The sequence below is a fragment of the Mya arenaria genome, chromosome 10 (genome assembly GCF_026914265.1).
Source record: "Mya arenaria isolate MELC-2E11 chromosome 10, ASM2691426v1".
Taxonomy (NCBI): Eukaryota; Metazoa; Mollusca; class Bivalvia; order Myida; family Myidae; genus Mya; species Mya arenaria.
The window spans coordinates 57,014,953-57,035,949 of record NC_069131.1 but is presented as its reverse complement, the minus strand read 5'-3'; the positions used below and the strand labels follow the sequence as shown (position 1 = coordinate 57,035,949).

The 20,997-nt window shown below is 33.5% G+C and overlaps 1 protein-coding gene across 4 annotated transcripts in view; it reads left to right on the top strand.

The window, feature by feature from the left end:
• Positions 1–19,987, top strand: part of LOC128205468 (AF4/FMR2 family member lilli-like) — a 114,130-nt gene extending 94,143 nt beyond the window's left edge. For 3 of the 4 annotated variants that reach the window (XM_052907122.1, XM_052907121.1, XM_052907124.1), the window contains 13 exons: positions 172–245; positions 1,607–1,810; positions 3,456–3,599; positions 4,291–4,440; positions 4,840–5,044; positions 5,838–5,947; positions 7,214–7,377; positions 8,134–8,254; positions 8,862–8,960; positions 9,868–10,024; positions 11,011–11,127; positions 11,960–12,102; positions 12,401–19,987. In XM_052907122.1, coding sequence (XP_052763082.1) covers positions 172–245; positions 1,607–1,810; positions 3,456–3,599; positions 4,291–4,440; positions 4,840–5,044; positions 5,838–5,947; positions 7,214–7,377; positions 8,134–8,254; positions 8,862–8,960; positions 9,868–10,024; positions 11,011–11,127; positions 11,960–12,102; positions 12,401–12,469 — 1,757 coding nt within the window. In that variant the 3' untranslated portion in view covers positions 12,470–19,987. The remainder of the gene's footprint in view (positions 1–171; positions 246–1,606; positions 1,811–3,455; positions 3,600–4,290; positions 4,441–4,839; positions 5,045–5,837; positions 5,948–7,213; positions 7,378–8,133; positions 8,255–8,861; positions 8,961–9,867; positions 10,025–11,010; positions 11,128–11,959; positions 12,103–12,400) is intronic. The other variant, XM_052907123.1, reaches the window with a different exon arrangement.
• The last annotated feature ends 1,010 nt before the right edge of the window (positions 19,988–20,997 follow it).

The following is a 20,997-nucleotide window of genomic DNA, read 5'->3' as shown; positions in this document are numbered from 1 at the left end:
GGTCGGATAATCCGAACCAAATGTGTGTGGTTTTAGGCCTAAGCATGTAACAATGTCTTTAAAGAAAATCAAAATGTTTTAGACAGAATAATAGATCTTTTTTTTCTTGTATTAATTATTTGGCCAAAATAATTATATAAATTACATAACATCATATTTATTTATTTCCAGCAGTTGCCTTACCATCACCAGGTTCAGGCCAGAGACAGTTCAGTAATCCTAACCCCCAGTCTACAGCCATGCAGGTAACCAGTCTAGAAATAAAATATTATTTGTTCAGTGTCGCAAATTTATTATGAAGGTAAATGTTCCAAAAATTAGATTGCTTCATGATTGCAGTAACCAGTTAAAAAAAATCATCATCATCATCATCATCATCATCATCATCATCATCATCATCATCATCATTTGGGTAACCAGGATTAATTCTATAGTTTTTCATTACATTATGAATACAAGAATTTTTTTGATGCAAAACATTGAATATGTGGCTGAATAGATTAAGATATGAATTTATCACATGCTACACCTTGTTTCCGGTTTAATATAACCATCACATATTTTTTTATATTACACATGTGTAATATAACATTGCTCTTCATCTATTGGTCAGAAAATATATCGCTCCGCATTTATATAAAAAGTTAATTGGCAAAAAGGAACTGCTAATTGGTAATATTCCTGTATACCAAACCTTCAATTTTTATTTTATTTCTATAATAAATATTTGTTTTGTTAGAGTAGTTGAATTTCTTTCTAAATATTAAGAGGATAACAAAGTATGTCGTCTTGATATCTTGAAAAAGCAAATTTAAAAGCGTCCAAAATTTAGTTTATTTTAACCGAAAATGAACATAAACATTATGACGTCACATCTACTAGATGACGTCATGATGTTTATGTTCACTTCCGGTATAACAGAAAGAAAGATTGCGTTAAAATCAAAGTGTTTACAGTGTGATTTTTACTGGATTTCATCTGAGAATGCATTCTTAAATAAACGGAATTAAAACGATCGGGTATATATGCTATTTTAAATAAATCCTGGTACTACATTCCTGCAATGCATGTAGGGCGGGAAATGACAACACTTGGTGATATTCGGCTCATCAGCCTCGCAGGTGAAACAGGTAGTTTTTTTTGCCATTTTATACCGGAAAAGGCATGTGATAAAAAGAATCTGACACTCGTTGTCATTTAATACCAATTTTTATTAAACTCGTCCAGGAAAACAGTCAGTAAGCTCGCCAAAGGCTCGCTAACTAACAGTTTTCCTGAACTCGTTTAATAAAAATTGGTATTAAATGACAACTCATGTCAGATCCTCTATGTATATTTTAATATCCTTATTAAAATGAAGGTAAACATGAATTTTAACATTTTTATAAGTGATAGAAATAGTCCATTACAAATTGTAAACATGTATTCTGCTAGACACGGTCTGAAGGCTGCGTCTAGTAAGCAGTCTAAAAGTAGGATTTATTCCATCAGGTACTGGACCATTTTGAAACCCCAGTCATTGTCGAATTAGACAACTTTATCTTGTATGATTATTATTATTATGTATTGTAAAAAGAGAGCTGAAGTCTTAATTTTTTATTCCTAGGTTCGACAGTCATTACTCCATCAGCAGAAGTTGAAAATGCAGAGAGAACGTGAAAAGGAAAGGGAACGGGAAAAACTGCGGGTACAACAACAGTCAGACAGGCAGAAATTGGTGCTGCAACAACAGCAGCAGCAGCATCAACAGCAGCAACAGCAGCAGCGGTTTCAAGGACCACAGTTTCCCAGCCAACAGAGGTTTTCTAATGTAAGTTTGATAATTTCTTAAGCAGCTTTTATGTACTCCTACATACGAAAGTAATGAATCTAAGCCTTTATTCAATCTTATCTTAATCCTTTGACATGCCTCAGTGATTCCATTCATCCTATTGGTCAGTTAAATATACAGCCAATCAAAATTGTTAGAAACTTTTAAAGGGACTTGGCATAGTGTGTATATACCACGTGATAAATAATGTCATGCTATGTCAGAAGGCAACACTTTGCTTAAAATAATAACTTAAATCAAACATAACTTTACTCTTACTACACCATTTTATAAAAAACAAAGGGCACTCTATGCCGCTTAAAGAGTCTCACTTCGTTTTATTACCTAAGTTTGATAAGGTAAAAAGTTTCATCATACACTTTGACAAGCCAGTTTCCAAAATAATGCTTTGACAGTGCTCCGTCAGACGGCCGTATTGTGAAAAGGTTAGTCAAAGTGTTTGAAGAAACTTAACCCTCAATCAAACACTGGTAAAAGACCGAAGGCGGGGCTCCTTAAGAGGCATAGACTGCTCTATGTTTCATTTAAAATGGAGGAGAAATAGTGAACTTATTTTCGTTTAAAGTCTTCATTCGAAGCAAAGTATTGCCTTCCAACATAGCATCTATGATGCAATTTATCACGTGGTATACGCACACTGTAGACACCAGATGATACAGTTGCAAGAAAAAAAAGAAAATTGTCAAAACTAACATAAATATTATGTACAACAAAATTTAAGGTTAAGAATTTCTTTAAAAAGTTGAGTGATGGTCGGACATTTAAGATTTTTTGTTACAAATTTTGCCAGTTGCCAGTTAAAATAACAAATAAAGACATTTGCAGATGTTTTAGCTACTCAGAAATATTGATCTGAAAAAGCATTTGTCCAATATGTGCATCGGTAAAATGGTCCCATCTTGTTACGAGGCCTATTGATTATACGAGATCCTTGTGGGTATAACTGTAAGTTATGTGACGTCACACAGTGTGACTCTTTGATCTGAAGCCGATAGAATGTGTTTATTCAGTTCAGTGCATGTATAAAATGGTGTTTTAATTAACTTGATGAAGGATTTACACTTATAGGCGTAATAAATAAGTTTATGACCATTGATTACTACGGATAAATTAATAAGTGGTAAAAAGCAAACATGAAGAAAAAAGGCAGGTTAAACAAACATGTAAATAAAATGTAAAAATGATAATTTTCTATGTATTCGGAGAGCGAAAAAAATAATTAATTTATGGTGTCCGAACTCTTGTGAATTACGGTATTCAATATTATTTTGAATAATAAATTGAATTAAACAATAATCAAACTTACATAAAGTTGGGCACTGTCAAAATATTTTTTGCTTCATTTTCGACAGTATGGTTGTATGGTTTTAAAGATAACCATCGCCATTTTCACGAAAAAAAATTTTTGGTCAATGTCAACAAACATGGTGGCTGAAAATGCCGGACAATTTTGACATTTCTTCTATGCGTCTTTTAACCAAAAACATAGATTTAAAGTTTTTTTCTCGGACTTTTCACAGATTTTTTTCCTGCGTCTAATACCCCCTATCGTCTTATACCCAGTCATTTGCGGTAATTTAATGTTGACTGCTTGCTGATTATATAATGTTGTAATGTATTTCAGGATAACCTGCCTATGAGTCTCAGTGGTTCCCAGCTCCCAACTTTTCCGGAGAATCTTGCTGACATGATGAACAGCGGGAATGTTCCCAATGTTACCCTTCAGAGGAATAACGGCCTGCCCGGGCCCATGTCGCCCAGATATCAGGTATGGGCAAACTTTATTTTGGGGCAATTAAGTTACATCAAATTCAATAGCCACACACCCAAATAATGAGCCAGATATACTATAGGTATTATAGGTACACAAGATTGTATTTGATTTAAAGTTCATGTGGCTAGATAGTTAAATCGGAAGCAAGCTGTAGCATGTGATAAAATATTTCATGTCTTTTTATGATGAATGTTAATCAGATGTGGATTTAGTACTGATTAAAATTCAAAGTAAAAAAGATTAACCCCACCTTTCTTAAGAGTAAGAAATAGAATAAAGATAATGTGTTTTATATCTTAACACAAAAAAAAGCTTTCTTAATTTGTTTGTGGATGGATTTTGCAGATTTCGAGTTTGATTTTTTTGTGAAACTTGATACATTCACATATTTTGTTTTATTTCATTTTGTTAAAGCTACACTCATTAGTAATTAAGGCTCTTCGCCATAAAACATCAATTTTCAAACATCAATATGAAAACTGCGATCTGTTCTATTGTGAGCAGTCTTTTATCACTTGTTTCCCGACATTTATGCAAAAATTGGCTTATTCCAAGACAAAAAATGAAAAAATTGTCAAAACAATCAATCTGTGAGAATGCAGTTTTAAATGAACTTGGCTCCCTTTAATGCACATAAATGTATTGTTACTGCTGTTAAATCACTAAAATATTTGTGTAAATTCAGACGGGGATGCTGCCGCCTCAGAGCCCAAGCCAGGGGGGACAGGGCGTGATGTTGCCTCCCAACTCCCAGCTGTCTCCAGGGTTTCCTCAACAGCAGCAGCAGCAGCAGCAGTGGGGTGCCACAGGGGCAGCAATAAACATCTCACCACAGGTATGGAAGGCTCCACAGGGGTGTAAATGTGACATTCACAGATTTGGAAGAGAATTTAAGTGTCTTCAATGGCTGAGTGTACAAAAGGTTTATCCCAACCTGAGTGAAGGGTGTCTGGCGAAAACAAAGTTTTTCCAGAACACACTGTGCTAGGGTTTAGATGAACCTATCTTACACAAGCAGCGATGGTAGATATTTTTTTCTTCAAACTCAGTTAAACAATATATAGTATAAATGTAATTGTACACAATTGTTAATATAAGATTCCAATCTTGTGAAAAACAACACTGAAAACAGGTCATTTTCCCGAAATACCAAGAAAGAACAAATGTTAGAATGCATTGAAACACTAATATATTCTTAGGACATTAACATCATTTAATTAAATAATTCACACAGGGAGGCAGTCAGTACAGTAATCGGCACCGGTCCATGTCCGGTGGAACGCCAATGCAGACATCTCCGACGCAGCGGTTTTCCTTTGCCGATGGGCAGTATGGTGGGAGCGCCCCTGTGGGAGGTATAGGGTATCCCCAGCAGCAACAGCAGATGTACTCGCAACCTAACCGGGGCAGTCTGCTGCAACGCCAGCTAAGCATGCCTGGTAAGAAATCGCTTTAAATAGACACATGTTAACTTAAGTTTATTATTTAAGAGAAATATTGTTTTAGAGCTGCACTCTCAAAGATAAAACATTTTGACCATTTTTGAAAAAGAATGTCTTTGAATGAACCAGTAAATGGCGTAAATGTCTTGAAACCGGTGATACAAGACTGCTGACAAAAGATCAGATTGCAGTTTGTCATTCATTCGAAAATTGATGTTGTATAGTTAGAAGCGTTACTAATGCTTTAAGATATTTTTTTTGCAGCTTTCAAGACAAATTTAGATCTGTTCTTGTGGGAGTTATCTTATATGACTTAATTGGAGGTATTGATGCCATAATCAGCTGATTAGGTAAAAAAATAAAAGAAATGACAAAACTATCAATTTGTGAGAATGCAGCTTTAAAATATGATATTGAACGAAAAAGAATTTATGGCAAATTCAGTGTAGTATGAATGAAAATGTGTATGATGTTAAAGAAGTAGATAAATATACATTTTCATTGAAAGCCAACATGAATACACGATAAAATGCTACAGAATGGAATGTAAAATGTCAAAAAATATTTTCGCCTACATGAAAAGTCAACAACAGGTTTTGACACTTGAGTTTTGTGTCATTTCAGTCTGACGAAATAACATGGTTAAAACAGTTAAACGTGACAAATAGTCACTTAAAGATTGCATGCATACTGTGTACAACAGATGTTCACAAAATGTTCATCAAATTCACGCATGAAAATAGAAAAAGAGATATAATAAATATAATGTAATTTTAAACTTCATATTTAGGTCGAGGATCCCCTAGGAGTTCACAGGGAGGTTTTGGTGCGTCGAATGACCCGCTGCTAATGTCCCCGCATAATGTATCCCCCAACTCAATGAGAGTACCACAACAACAGGTGAGATTTGAAGGGTTTTCTTGGGGTGGGGGAGTGGAGTGCTGCTGATTGGAATTCCCAGGGAGCTTTTGGTGTTAAAACTGAGTTCCAAGGGAGAGTTTGTTGTGGCCAACAACCCCTCCCCTAATGTTCCCTTATATGTCCTTGAGTCAACCTTAAATGGAACTTTCATATAAGTTTTATATTTACCTTATCTGTTGTTGGTTTTTTTGAAGAAAAATATCTCGTCACTGTGATAGCATGCATGTTGTTATCATTGGTTTGCAAAATCTATCAACTATAACTAGGCCATAATTTTCAAACCATTTAAGATATTCAAATGCAACTCGCTCCTTTACTATGACAAACAACATTAGACAATCTGTGTCGTAGGATTGATGGCGCTCTTTTTTGACAGAGGAAATTGCATTTTAAAACATGCTTCACCAGAATGTACAATACCATACATGATTTCAAAATGCTTTGATTTGCATGCAAGCAAATAAAGCAATGACATTTACGATGCATAGTTAAACATATGTTATGTTACAGTATAATTATGTTACAGACTTTCAAAAATAAAACATACAAGGGGATTGGGCAACGAGTTTTACTGACACCAGTTAGTGGCATCTTCCAAAACATGACATTAAATACACAGCAAAAATCCTAATATAGAGACTTCAGTTTTAAGGGAGATTAAATGTCAAACGTTTTTTTAAAGCAATTTCATTCAAGGTTTATCTTAAAAATGAACTAAATATCGGACATCAGACTTGCTTGAATGTCTTTTTCTCCTGACATGCTCAAAAAAATCTTGAGTGAGTAGATGTGATGATGTTAACGTCATCGGGATTGCCAATTCTGTTGGCCACGCTGGCACAGCATAAAGGTCATTGTCACAAGGACAATTCATGTTACTATGAATATTTGTGAAAAACTTTGTTTCTTTTCCTAAAAAAGTGAATTTTCAAGGGGCATTAAGCAAACTTATTTTTCAAGTCTAATTTGAAGCAATAGTTAGTATTATCAGCTCTAAAATAATTGAAGTCTTGACTGCCAAGCTTATATCAATGTTTTTACATCCGCCATTATAGAAATGTGGTCTTTCTGAACGTGGAAAATGTTTTTTGTGTGAAAAATTTGTTAATTAAATATTGCATACAAATGATCAAGAATACTTTTAATTATTTAAATTTCTTTGAATTATTTTTAAGAAATACTCTATTTAAATTTCCTTAAATTATATTTAAGTAAAACTAACCTTTTAACGTTTCAATATTCCAGGTGAGCCCGCCTTACAGTGCCGGCTCGATGACCAACACCACCTACGGTCCACCTTCTGTAACGATGGCAACAGCTGCAAGTGCCCTTCCCTCCCCACAGTACGCTCCTGGGGGTCAAGGTCACATGGGAGTTGGGGCCGACCATGATCTCGCACTATTTGATAGGTAGGTGAAGGTTTTACTAGCTTGTCTGATTCTCAAAAAAAGGAGGTCTAGTAGATGTCATAGTCTTGGTGTTATTGTTGCCATCCGGATCCATAGTCTTGGTGTTATTGTTGCCATCTGGATCCATAGTCTTGGTGTTATTGTTGCCATCCGGATCCATAGTCTTGGTGTTATTGTTGCCATCCGGATCCATTGTCTTGGTGTTATTGTTGCCATCCGGATCCATAGTCTTGATGCTATTGTTGCCATCCAGATCCATAGTCTTGGTGTTATTGTTGCCATCTGGATCCATAGTCTTGGTGTTATTGTTGCCATCTGGATCCATAGTCTTGGTGTTATTGTTGCCATCTGGATCCATGCAAAACTTAATTCTTACCCATAACTAAAGAACTGCAAGATATTCAAATGAAATTTGGTCCACATGTTGGAATAGACGTAAGCAAGTCCCATAACTCTGCCATTAACAATAACAACCATATACAGTACCATTTGCATTCTCTCCTTATTGCTTGCGTTTAAATAACCAGTTAATAATTATGTTACACATGATGCTAAGTCAAATTCTTTATTTTGTCATATACAGAATTGTTGTTTTAATTATATATTAAAATTATTTGGATTTTCTTAAACGATTCTCACATTCTTAAACTATAATGCCTTCAATTAATAGGAACCATTCACACACAAAACTGGTATTTAACATAAAAACATGAGAACAGGATCAGTTGCTGTAAATATTAACCGTCTCTGTTACAGCAGTAAGAAGGGACTAGATGGATCTGTGCCGGGAACCAACCCCGGGCTCGTGGGTAACAACCAGGGCTCCTCCCAGTTCATCAAGCAGGAGTTACGGAACATCTGTAAAATACGCTCACAGGTATTTGGGAATTTGGGAATACATACTACAAATATATATATTACGAAAATCATAAACTCATGGAATATGATATTTATTTTTCGGTTGCCAGTCTTGTTTATGGTATGTTTATAGGTCATATAATAAACATTTATACTTATCAATATATCCTCCTTAAAATATGGCCTTCAAATATGTCAGATTTGATATAATCTATCCTCCTTAAATTAAATCAGATTTTCCTTAAAATATATCAGATTTGATATAATCTATCCTCCTTAAATATATCAGATTTGATATAATCTATCTTCCTTAAAATATATCAGATTTTACATAATCTATCCGCCTTAAAATATATCAGATTTGATATAATCTATCCTCCTTAAATATATCAGATTTTATATAATCTATCCTTAAAATATATCAGATTTGATGTACTCTATCTTCCTTAAAATATATCAGTTTTGATGTTATCTATCTTCCTTAAAATATATCAGATTTGATATAATCTATCCTCCTTAAAATATATCACATTTCATATAATCTCTCCTCCTTAAAATATATCAGATTTGATATAATCTATCCTCCTTAAAATATATCACATTTCATATAATAACTTATATTTCAGAGCGGAAGTCAGATGATATCGCAGCCCTCTCCTCAGTATATGGCCCAACAACAACAACAACAGCAACAACAACAACACTCTGCTTTACAACAACAACAGGTATGTTTTGCTTCAGTTTTAGATTTGTTTTTGAACTGAATCTAAGAACAAAGTTATGTCCTGGTATTTTCTGTTATTAGAAATATTGAAAATTTATGGTTGACAGTAAACTGTTGGTCTGAAGTCGCAAATTATTCTGTCAGCTATGTTAAATGGTGGTGGAGGTAAACATACATGCCATATCCCCCGGCGGGTGGAAAAATCCCCCGGAATTTCGATCCATCCCCCGGTCTCCCGGCGGGAGATAAAAATCTCCCGGAATTAAAAAAATAAATTTTTTTTTAGAAATTTTACATCAGGCAATAATGACAAAGTAAGTGAAACCACAGTATGTGAGTGAAACTGAATGGTAAAGAAACAACTCCACAAGGGTGAAATGCCAAAAGGAAACTTTTACAAGTGATCAATTAATTTGTAGTAATTATCAAAGGCAAAGAAATATTACTATTTTGGATGGAAGAAATTAAAATTATTTATTTGATTCTCTTATTGTCTGAAAGTCATCAAGCTGATAGAATTAAGCACAATTTTTTGAAAGACTTTGGAGGAAGGTAAATTTAATTTAATTGTCTCGAAAACATATTTTTCCAATGACATATTTTGTTCTGCAAGTGCATTACAGTATGACATGACAGTGTATCATAAGAATATGATAAATCATGACAAAAAATAATTCTTTATAGTGAAAAAGTTAAGAGGTTTTCAAAGCAAACTATATGTGAATACATTTTTTCGTACTTGCGTCTAAAAATACTTTAAAATTTCGCCAACTTAGACCTGCTAAAAAAATCCCCCTGAATACAACCAAAATCCCCCTGAATTTTCAGCCTTTTGAACAAATCCCCCTGAATGGTCTCCAGAAAATATGGCATGTATGGGTAAATAATAAAAAAAAATTAAATTACAGGCTGTCTTACACCAACAAAGACTTAAGCTGCAGCAACACCAGTCAATGCTACAACAGCAACAGCAACATCAGCAGCAACAACAACAGCTTCAGCTACAGCAACAATCGTCAGCTGATGATGGGATGTCTGAGCTACCACTTGATATCCTGGAACAGAGTAAGGACATTGCTACACTTTAGATAATCAGAATCAAGCTTTATTTGCACTGCCACCTGAAGTACAGATAGGATTTGTTTTATCACACACACACACTCACTCACATTTCATTTTGTTAATGTTTGTTGCAACAGACAAACAAAAAAACATTACAATCAACTCAGCAATTAACAAGACAAATGTTCACTATTAGGCAATCTTAATTAGTAGGGTAGAGTGAAGTAATATCACATGACAATCAATCAACGTTATGTGATTACTGAAGAGAAAGTACAAAGATGTCTGTACTTTAAAGTACACAAAAACACATTAAGATTTTTACATTATGTATATTTTGTAATTAACATGTCATAGATAACATGATCCATTTAGAAATAAAATGATCTGTAATCGTATCTGGTACATCTATCTTCATAACATCATAACATGGGGCTTATGCCAATAGGAATCAAGCGACCTTAAGTAAGTACTTCTGCACCAAAGCTGCACTCTCACAGATTGATCATTCTTAGAATTTTTTTAATTTTCGTCTTTAAGTCATATCTGCCTATTTGTCTGGAGACCAGTGATTAAAAACTACTGACAAAAGATAATATTGCAATTTTCTTATTTTATATGTTAAAATGTTTTATGCCAAAAAAAATCATTATCCTAAAAAATATTATCCTTAAAGCGTTAGTAACGCTAATAGCCATAAAACATTAATTTTTTAACATTAATATTAAAAGTGTGCTCTGATCTTTTGTCAACAGTCTTATATCACTGGTTTTCTGACATTTACACAAACAAAAATTGGCTCATTCCAAGACAAAAACATAAAAAGTGAGAGTGCAGCTTAAAGATAAGGAAGGTTTCAGTACCATCAACCTCACGAAACATGTACTGTACCTTGTACAGAAACTCATCTCTGATTGGCTAAAATTTATCAGTAGACCAATCACCTGGAAGATACCTGACTTTACAGTTCAAATGTTTGCATGTTACAGTTAATGAGATGACTGAGGAACATGGCATTGAAGATTTCAAGGAGGAGGTGATCGTGCCTAAAAAACGTGAGGAGGCGAAATCACGTTACGAGAAGTTTCAGAAACTAGCAACCTCAGGTATACAGTCATCATCGTTTTTCTTCTCATCTTTTTGTGAATGTGGCCATTTAGGAAAAGTGCAGTGCAAAGAACCATAGCTCTGGGCTCAGTATTCTTTTGGTTATTGCCCTTTGTGAATTTTCATACTTGTTTTCTGTCCGGGGCATAACTTGAAAAGTCTGAGGTATATACTTCATATACTAAAATTCATATAACGAAAAATATCATTGAGGAGAACCACATACCATGTGACACTATTGTTTGTACAAGGTGATAAAGTTTACTTGTAGTGTGTTACTTTGACAACATTCAGGATTCTAGCTAGGTCTAAACAGGAGATTGGGGCACCCCGCCGCCCTTTTCCAGAACCCTGCTGTCTTTTTACTACACCTGCTGTGTTCTTTTGTTTGACATAGTCAATTTTCAGAAATAAGTATAAAAAAACATCATTTTGACTCTAAAGTAAAGATAAAAACTGAGGTATTTATAACAAACTATTAGTATTGAAGGTAGTTTCAACACATACACAATAAGAATTAAACATAAGCCCTTGCAACAGATCCTTTAAGGCTCATTCAATGTCACCTAGCACCCTGCCCTTTTCAAGTCCTGGCTGGAGCACCACAACATAAATGCCAGATTGTGTGTAAACAACTCAACAATTAACATACTCTGTACACAACAGAATAATTTTTCAAAATAATAATGCTTTATCCATTTACCTTGCCTTTTTGTTTGTCAGTATGTAACAATATAAAAACACTTTATTCCTGTTAGGCTTTCTTTAGGTATATGACTGTCTAAATTACTAATCAATTTCATTATTCATTCTCTGCTTTCCTGCACACAGAAGAACAAGATGGAAAAGCAACGAGCCTGTTCCGCAAACAGTTAACGTTACACGGCGGTCAGCAGCGACCAACATCACGAGACTCTGGTATCTCAATGTTGCCCGACCATCAACCAGTTAACGTCGTACAGAGTGAACCCAGGGTATGTCATTATGTTTGGTCTTGCGGCTTAAAAATTTACCATACAACGAATGCCACAATGCCTTTGGATGAATAATCAGAACTTAACATGTATATTGCAAGGTAGATTACATTGAATTACATAACATTACATTACATAAATTAATTAAAAAGATATGACAAACTATAGTTAATCTCTCAGAAATAAATCAGTTTTAATATAATTATTTAAATCAATGTTGCTCATCACATAAAGCAACTGACTGATTTTATCAACTGCGTTGAAGGAATGATAATTTTGAATTTGCTTTCTGTTGCAGACACCTATTGAAGAAATCAAGCCAGCTAATCAAAAAGACAGCTTACTTCAGCAACTGCTAGCAGACTGAAGAAACATCTGTACTCAATACTGTTGTGTGGTTTACTTGTGTTCTAACAAGTGCTTGTGTTGTTGTTTAAGAGTTGAATAAGGTCTGCTGGCACATGCCTATTAGCTGCAAAATGGCCTGACCAAGTGTTCGCAATAAGAGTATTATGAATACTCTATCATTGTGTAAAGGATTATTCAAAGGGATACTCTTCAATAGAGAAGGTAGTGCTCTTCAAAGAAATACTCTTCAATGGAGAAGGTATTAATCTTCAAAGGGATACTCTTCAATGGAGAAAGTAGTGCTCTTCAGATGGAGGTGGAAAAAGCTGCTCAATTGGAATGTCTCGGGTATTTTCCTCATACACATGTGATCAGAATTTGTGTCTTATCACATTTTCTCTATGATATTATTTGGCTTTTTTTAGTCATGGACAAAAAATCAGGGGATTTGATTTTCAACCCAAAAAAGCCAATCAGCATTAGATGTTCAAGTTTCAATGCTATTATAAAGACAATCATATAGCTGCCAGAATGAGTTATAGTGTAACTAACAGTCATAAAATGACTACATGCTCCATATTTTTGTGATTTTTTACGTGCAAAGTGCTTTCACTGTTGGGAGAAAAGTGAAATGACAAATTCTTGTGGATTTTGCGTTATAGCGTGTAATTCTGTTTTTAAGAGTGTAACGGCTGGAAACTAGAGCCGTTAACATTATTGAATGACGCTGTGAGGATTTGAAGGTGTATTAAAGCCTAACAAAGTTGTTGCAAGTTTTCCGAAACTTCAAATGTAAGAAATGACTCATTGATAGTGATGGATAGGTATTTGTGTCATAATATTTCGCTATTGAGCTTTCTTACACAAGGAAAACTTCATCTGGACACTGGTTGTTATCAGTGAAAACAATTTTGACAAATATTACAAGTTGTGTATAGATTGAAGTGCTATGATTTTCAGAGTCTGTGATATAACCTTTGAAATTTTGAAATGTTGTTAAGAATGGATTCTGTTGTTGACGAGATTTGTTTGTTTTTTTTTATTGAAAATTGAAAAACCTTTTTTCAAATTGTGAGTGAAATATTAGATCGTTAAATTCATCAGGAATTTGTTTTGAAGGCCAGTGGTTGAGAGAGCTGGGATATTTTGTTGATTGTAAGTGTGTCTTTAATTTAGGAGCTTTGAATGATCTCAGAGGTTACATTATACTATTTCTCATTGCTCATGTGTTGTGCTTTGAAAAGAAAAACATAAATATATATATACATATATATATATAAATTGTTGTTTGTTTAAACGTTAAAGCTAGCAAAAATTATGCTGTTAATTGAATTTTGCCTTTAAGCATGCTTGTTGCTGAATCTGTTGAGATTTTGTTAAATGTGTAATATAAATTAGTTTGTGTCATATTGAGTCTATGTTTAGCACTTTTGAGCATTAAGGTTTATAGCCATCAAAATAAAATTTTTTACAGAAATCTAAATTAAGCAAAGAAGCAATAACTATCTGTAGATACAATGTAGCTTAATGATTTAATATAGACACATGGTTGGTTTCGAAAATGGAATCTGATGCTAAGCTTAGAATCAATTTGGATATATGGTTTTGCTAGCTGAATATGTTTTAAAGCTAACTTTGATTTCACTTGTGCTTTCGGTCAAGGGTTAGAAAAGTGCTATCCTTACACTCTTAATTTTTTTTTAAAAACAAACAATTATATGAAATTAAAGTGTAATAATTTTTTACCTGAAAAAAATCATTTGTAATTTCATAATTCCTAAGTATAAGATTAGTTGTATAATCTGTGAAAATTATAAACAGATATTTTAATTGAAAATGCATAAACTACTTCAAATATTTTTTAAAAAACCCATAAAATTTTAGCTTGTCCATTGATGGAAAGAAGATTTTTAAACTGAATAATGTGATGTAATACCATAGCATTATCATCAAAGTGCAGATATTTCAACATTGCCTGCTTGAAGTGTTTTACAAGTGACAATACACTTACTATGTGTAGCATAGCCCATGACTCCCGCATAATTGTCAAGGTATAAAGACCATGATCAACTCGGAATATGTATAGGTTTTTTTCCTGTGTTTCTTGTTCGATGAAAAATCTGTCCCTCTGGCATGCTGTGTAGCAGTCAACTCTGTAAGCCTCGTTATCAGCTTTTGCAGGTGCCCTCATGTCGGATTTTTACCATTCGCACCGGAAACACATGATTGAAACTTTTCTTGAATATATTTAACTTTAAAATTTCTTCAGATTTGAAATTAAAAGCATGTTTTTTGTACACTTCACCAAAAAGCATGTGTCATTATTTACTGGTTTTCATCAGTAATTTAAAATAACATTTGACATCGAAAAGTTCCTAAGAGTAACACATTATAACAGAGTTTGAATAATTTGTTCAAATATCTGTTCATTATCATTTGATTTGGCTTTTTTTTTAAAATCTCATATTTTAAATTGCATCAAATTTTACACCAAAATATTGATCACTGTGCCTAGCGGCCAACATCATGTCCAGCAAAATTGACGAGCATTTTCATTGCAGTATGATTTTTTAAAAACATTTTTTCATTTTCAGTAGTCAAATAATTGAATTAATATGTTATCTTTAGGTTGATAAAATTCGCTGTTAAAATGATTTGAAACTTATCATATTTTTAAAATTGAACAGTTTTAATGTCTGCTATAACATATTTTTACAAAATTGTCAGATTTTGTGTTATATACAGTTATACACATTTATGTACATGTATATATCTGAATCGTGTACGTGAATGCTGGATATAAAGTGCAATTGTTGTTAAAACTATTCGGCAGGATTTAATAATAAAGGCATCAATGTGCATAGAGAATTGTGACGTGTAATATTGATCGTTTCTCTGTCATAGAAGTTTAAAATTCATCTCTTCATTCTTCTGTCATATAACTCTTTATTCAATTGTAAAATAAACATTGTACATTGGATGATATAATATATAGTGTGTATATTTTGTGAGATATATCATTTAAACATCGTTAGTTGAAAATAACATTTTCTTGTACATCAGACCTCATTAGCCTTTTAAACACATTGCACAAAGTCATTAATATTCATCCGTCATTTATATACATCATGTCATTGTAAATGATCATCTTTAGTCTAATCATGTTTTTCAATATACATATGTACATGTATATGATATAAAAATTGTCTTCACGCCATAACTTACACTTTAATACATGGACTTATCAGAGTTTAAAACTGTCACTGTTTCGTTTTTAGCTCGTCTGTTTTTCCAAGAGAGAAAGTCAAATGTGTCATAGAATTATGTGTCATTATTGTCAACGTTGTGCAAAAAACTCTAAAGACTGTTTCAAGTATTAAATTCTGAAACTCGAAACACCTGTTGCCTAGAACAATGCGCACACATAACGCAATGGCTACCGGTATATATACCTGTTTTTCTACTGATAAATCCAAGAAAAAAAGACTATGAACGGTAGAGTCAGTGCCTATTTCATATACAGATAGGGTCGGGTAGCCGGAACCAAACGTTTTTTTTTTAGGCTTTAACACAACAGATGAGCATTTGTTTTTGTTTCTGAGGCACTCTTTCTTAGATAAATATACGATAAATAGCTAGAATAAAGGGTTTAATAAGCTAACACATAATTGCACGTTTAATCATAGTATCTTTTCTATGTTGTACAAAGAAAATTGTTGTAAAACTTCACTGTACCCAAGACCAGTGTCATTGAAATGCATGATACACGGGTGCAAAGGGCGAGTTGTGTAATTAAAATCAGGAGGGTAGTCGTAGAAGTATCTCTCTTTAACCATATTTTCAAGGACTGCTTTCATTAAGTAGCGTGCCTTTAAGTGAACATCGTTTTAATTTGTACGCTCACTCCTTATCGGATAATAAAAACTCTGCCTACCGGTTCCCTTTCTAAAATTATTGAAAACTAAGAAAATGCTGAGATTTAATGAATCACTGAACATTTAGTAAACACTTCACAATTTTTTGGAAAAAAGGATTACTATTTCAAATTTGGAAAAACTTTCTGTTATGGAGGTTAAATATTGTGTGTATATTCCGCCAAGGGAACAGTATAAGCTTTAAAATGTCTGTAACCCATGTCTTATTGTATTCTGCTTAAGTAAACTATATGGTGGTTGTGAGACCTTAATAAGGGCATTTTGATGAGAAAATAAATATAAACTAAAATAATTATAATAGACCTATGCCATCAACCTTACATAGCACTGTTAATATCACCAGCAAAAACATGTTTCCAAATTTTGGAAGGTATATAGTTTCGGAACATTTACTTCTTACATTTTAAGCTTAGTAGTTTTTTAACATTTTGGAACCTTTGCTTCTTAAATTTTAATCTAAGGATTATTTTAACATTTTGGAAACATTTTCCTTAATTTTTAAGCTAATGAGTTTTTTTTAATATTATGGAACTTTTTCCACTTAAATTTTAAGCTAAGAAGAATTTTAACATTTTGGAACATTTTTCCTTAAATTTTAAGCTAAGGAGTGTTTGACGCTTTGGAACATTTTCTTTTTAAGTTTTAAGCTAAGGAATATTTTAACGCTTTGGAACATTTTCTTATTAAGATGAAAGATAAGGGGTTTTTGAACTCTTTGGAACATTTTTCCTTAATTTTAAGTATTGGAACATTTTCATCTTAAATTCAAAGCTAAGGAGCATTTTAACGCTTTGGAACATTTTTCTTTAAATTTCAAGTATTGGAACATTTTCATCTTAAATGCTAATACTTGGAAGCATTTTAACGCTTTGGAACATTTGTCTTTAAATTTTAAGTATTAGAATATTTTGAAGTTTGAGAATTCTTGACCGTACTCATTTGGAATATTTGATAAACGGCGATCAATGTTTGATCTCATTTTGCTATAAAAACCAATGTTAAATGATATTGTATTTCTACAGATGGCCGTTTTTGAATTGTTTCGTTATGAGTGCAGACAGACATATTGCTATTACGGTAATAATTTCCTTTCTACCATATTAGCGAGAAATTCAGTATTCACTTTAATGAACTCAAAAATCACAATCATCAAGTTTTTATCCCAAAAATATATGAATAGTTATTATGATAAATAATTTATTATCTGATGTGATGTTGAATTGATAAGATGTTTTAATCGAATTAAGACTTCTATCGTTAATTATTATTTACTTCGCTTAACAAAAGAATAATTTGAATCCAAGTTCACATGTATTTGTTTGAATAGGGTTATCATGTGACTACTATATCTCCCGATAGGTTTAATGGTTATGAATATTTATAACAGAGTGGTTTCAGCGTCACACCAATTAACCATACACGAATAGGTGTCAAGTCATGCCTGGGCACTTCTTGGAGGGTGGTCAAAGTAACCCATTGAATTTCACAACCATGCATTGAAAGTGGTTATTTATCGATGAAATAAAACTCCTTTATCGGTCCATTGAATGGTTAAACGACAACCATCTTCCACCTTAATGATAAGAAATACTTCATTATCGATTCCTAATAGAAATTTACAAATTATGATAGTTCCTTATCTATGCATCAGCGCTATATATTTACGTATTGCTGTAAAATTTTATTACCCCACTCCCCCTATTCTCAGTATTACGCGAAGTCTTGCTCACCCATTCCTGGTACGGAGTCTCTTCAAAACATGTAATTCCAAATTGACTGCAAAGAGACCTCCTTGTTATTATGAATAGCTAATAAGGTGAAATCCAGAGGTTTGATTGGATGTCCGAGACACATTTCAGGTGATACTGAAATAGCCTAGAAGTTATGGAGATGAATATTATTGCATTACAAAGTTTCTTAAATAGTCTATGTTCCAACGGTATTAGTGTAATCGGAATGATATAGCATGGGTTCTGACTCACAAGGGATTGTAGTTAGTAATAAATTCAAATATTTGATCAATAAATCCGCAGAAATAGTTTTAATGATTTGCTGAATCATGATTTAAATATTTTGAGGCAAAAACAATAACACTTCATGTGGCTATGAGAGAGAAATTTTGCTTAAAAACAATGTTTTTTCCTTGTTGAGAAATTATGTTGATGATGAACAGTAAATAAGTTAACTTATGCCATTAATTGAATCTGAAATACAATTATTTTCATTTTTATTATTTTCAAGGCATTTTTTTTCTGCAAAACACGGACTTAGATATAAGACTTAAGAAAAAATGCACTGGTCAATTCTGCGAAGACTTGCTCAAAATCTGGATTCTATGTAACAGGGCTTGTTAAAAATAATTTGTGCCGAGCAATACTGAAAGAATTAAGTGGGCTGGTTCATCCAAGTCGTAATTTCAATGACTGCCTTGCCAGTGCTTCATGATAAATTTTAAGAATCACCTTACATGAAATTTGTGATTTGAAATTTGTGATTTCTGTTCTAGAAGTGCTATTCTGTAAAGTATGTATGTAATACAGTTTTTGATGGGCTCACAACTTCACTGTTAACATTTTGATTACACTCAAACTTGAACTTACTTCTAATAAATCACACTTTTTAAGCAATCTTCATGTAATTTATATTTCTTGGCCTCGCTTTTCAAACTGCCCATATTGGCTCCATTTTATCACATAATGACTAGGATTAATTATCATAAATATATTCAGTTCTATTCATTTCGAAACAAAATGACTAGTTCAATTGGACAAAGCTCTTATGACTAAATAAAACTTTATTCAATTTGTATCTCTAATTTGATATTGATGTTACATTACTTTGCCTTTCAAGGCATACTATAACCAGGATAGTCTTAGTTTTACTTTCTCTTACACTCAAAACCGACTATTCTAATGTTCAATTTTCAGGTAATTTCCTCTTGTACAGTATTCATAGAAATTATTCAATAAACAGGAGTTAGTCATTCAGATCTTGTATTGTAGATCTTGTACGATAGTGCCGGATCTTGTATTTTAGATCTTGTATGATAGTGCCGGATCTTGTATTTAAGATCTTGTACGATAGTGCCGGATCTTGTATTTAATATCTTGTACGATAGTGCCGGATCTTGTATTTAATATCTTGTACGATAGTGCCGGATCTTGTACGATAGTGCCGGATCTTGTATTTAATATCTTGTACGATAGTGCCGGATCTTGTACGATAATGCCGGATCTTGTATTTAAGATCTTGTACGATAGTGCCGGATCTTGTATTTTAGATCTTGTACGATAGTGCCGGATCTTGTACGATAGTGCCGGATCTTGTATTTAAGATCTTGTACGATAGTGCCGGATCTTGATTTGTAGATTTGTACGATAATGCCGGATCTTGTACAATAATGCCGGATCTTGTATTTTAGATCTTGTACGATAATGCCGGATCTTGTATTGTAGATCTTGTAAGGTAGTGCAGACATAATCATGTTTTTGTTGAGTATATATCTGTTATGTGATCACCATTGTTTTGGCTTGTTATGTGTAAATAGATTTTAAATGAACAGACTTCTGTTGTATGGTGACCATTGTTGCTATGACAAATAAAATATTCTGTATGAAAGGATTTTGTTTTTACTTTACTGAAATTTCTTTCACCAAGAATCGTAGGTACATGGTGCACACAACACTCGTCATTTTGTCACTTTGTAATCATACCAAATTCTTGTGCTCCTCTTCAAAGGAGAGGGAGTACATTACTTTACAAATGTCAGTCAGTTGACGAAAGCTGAAAGCTTGTGTTCAGGTTATAACTCGACAATGCCTGGACCTATGGTCCTCAAAATTGATCTGGAGGTTAGGCCTGACCTTAAGATGACTCCTATTGATTTTGAGGTCATTGGCTCAAAACTCTAGGTCACTGAGACGTTGAATGCAAAAAAACTTGTCAGAGTGACAACTTGACAATGCCTGCAGCCGTGACCCTCAATCATGACATGAAGGTTGGATGTGACCAGATGATCCCTATTGATTTGGAGTTCATCAGGTCAAAAATCAAGGTCACTGACCTTGAAAGCTTGTCCGAATGATAACTTGTGCCTGAATCTATGGCCCTCAAACTTGACATTAATGTTGTGGGTGTGACCAGTAGATGACCCCTATTGATTTTGAGGTCACCAGGTCAAGTCAAGGTCACAGTTACCTTGAAAAGCTTGTTTGAGGGATAACTAAACAATGCAGACCTATGCTCCTCAAACTTGACATGGAGGTTGGGTGTTCGGCAATGACTCCTATTGGTATTGGGGTCATTAGGTCCAAAGGTCAAGGTCGTGATGACCTTCAACGCAAAAAAACTGGTCTAACTGATAACTTGACAATACCTGCACAGAGGGTCCTCAAACTTGACGTTATCAGTCGATGACACCTATTGATTTTGAGTTCAGGTCAAATCAGTTGGGATTTCAGTCCATGCATATTTTATTAAACTGTCCAAACATTCCTGACAACATGGCACTCAGGAGAGCATAATAATGTATGACAAACACCAAATGTTAATTGTGAGACATGTTTAAATTAACTCTGTTCCTTTTAATCCTTGGGGGTTTGCTTCAGTATAG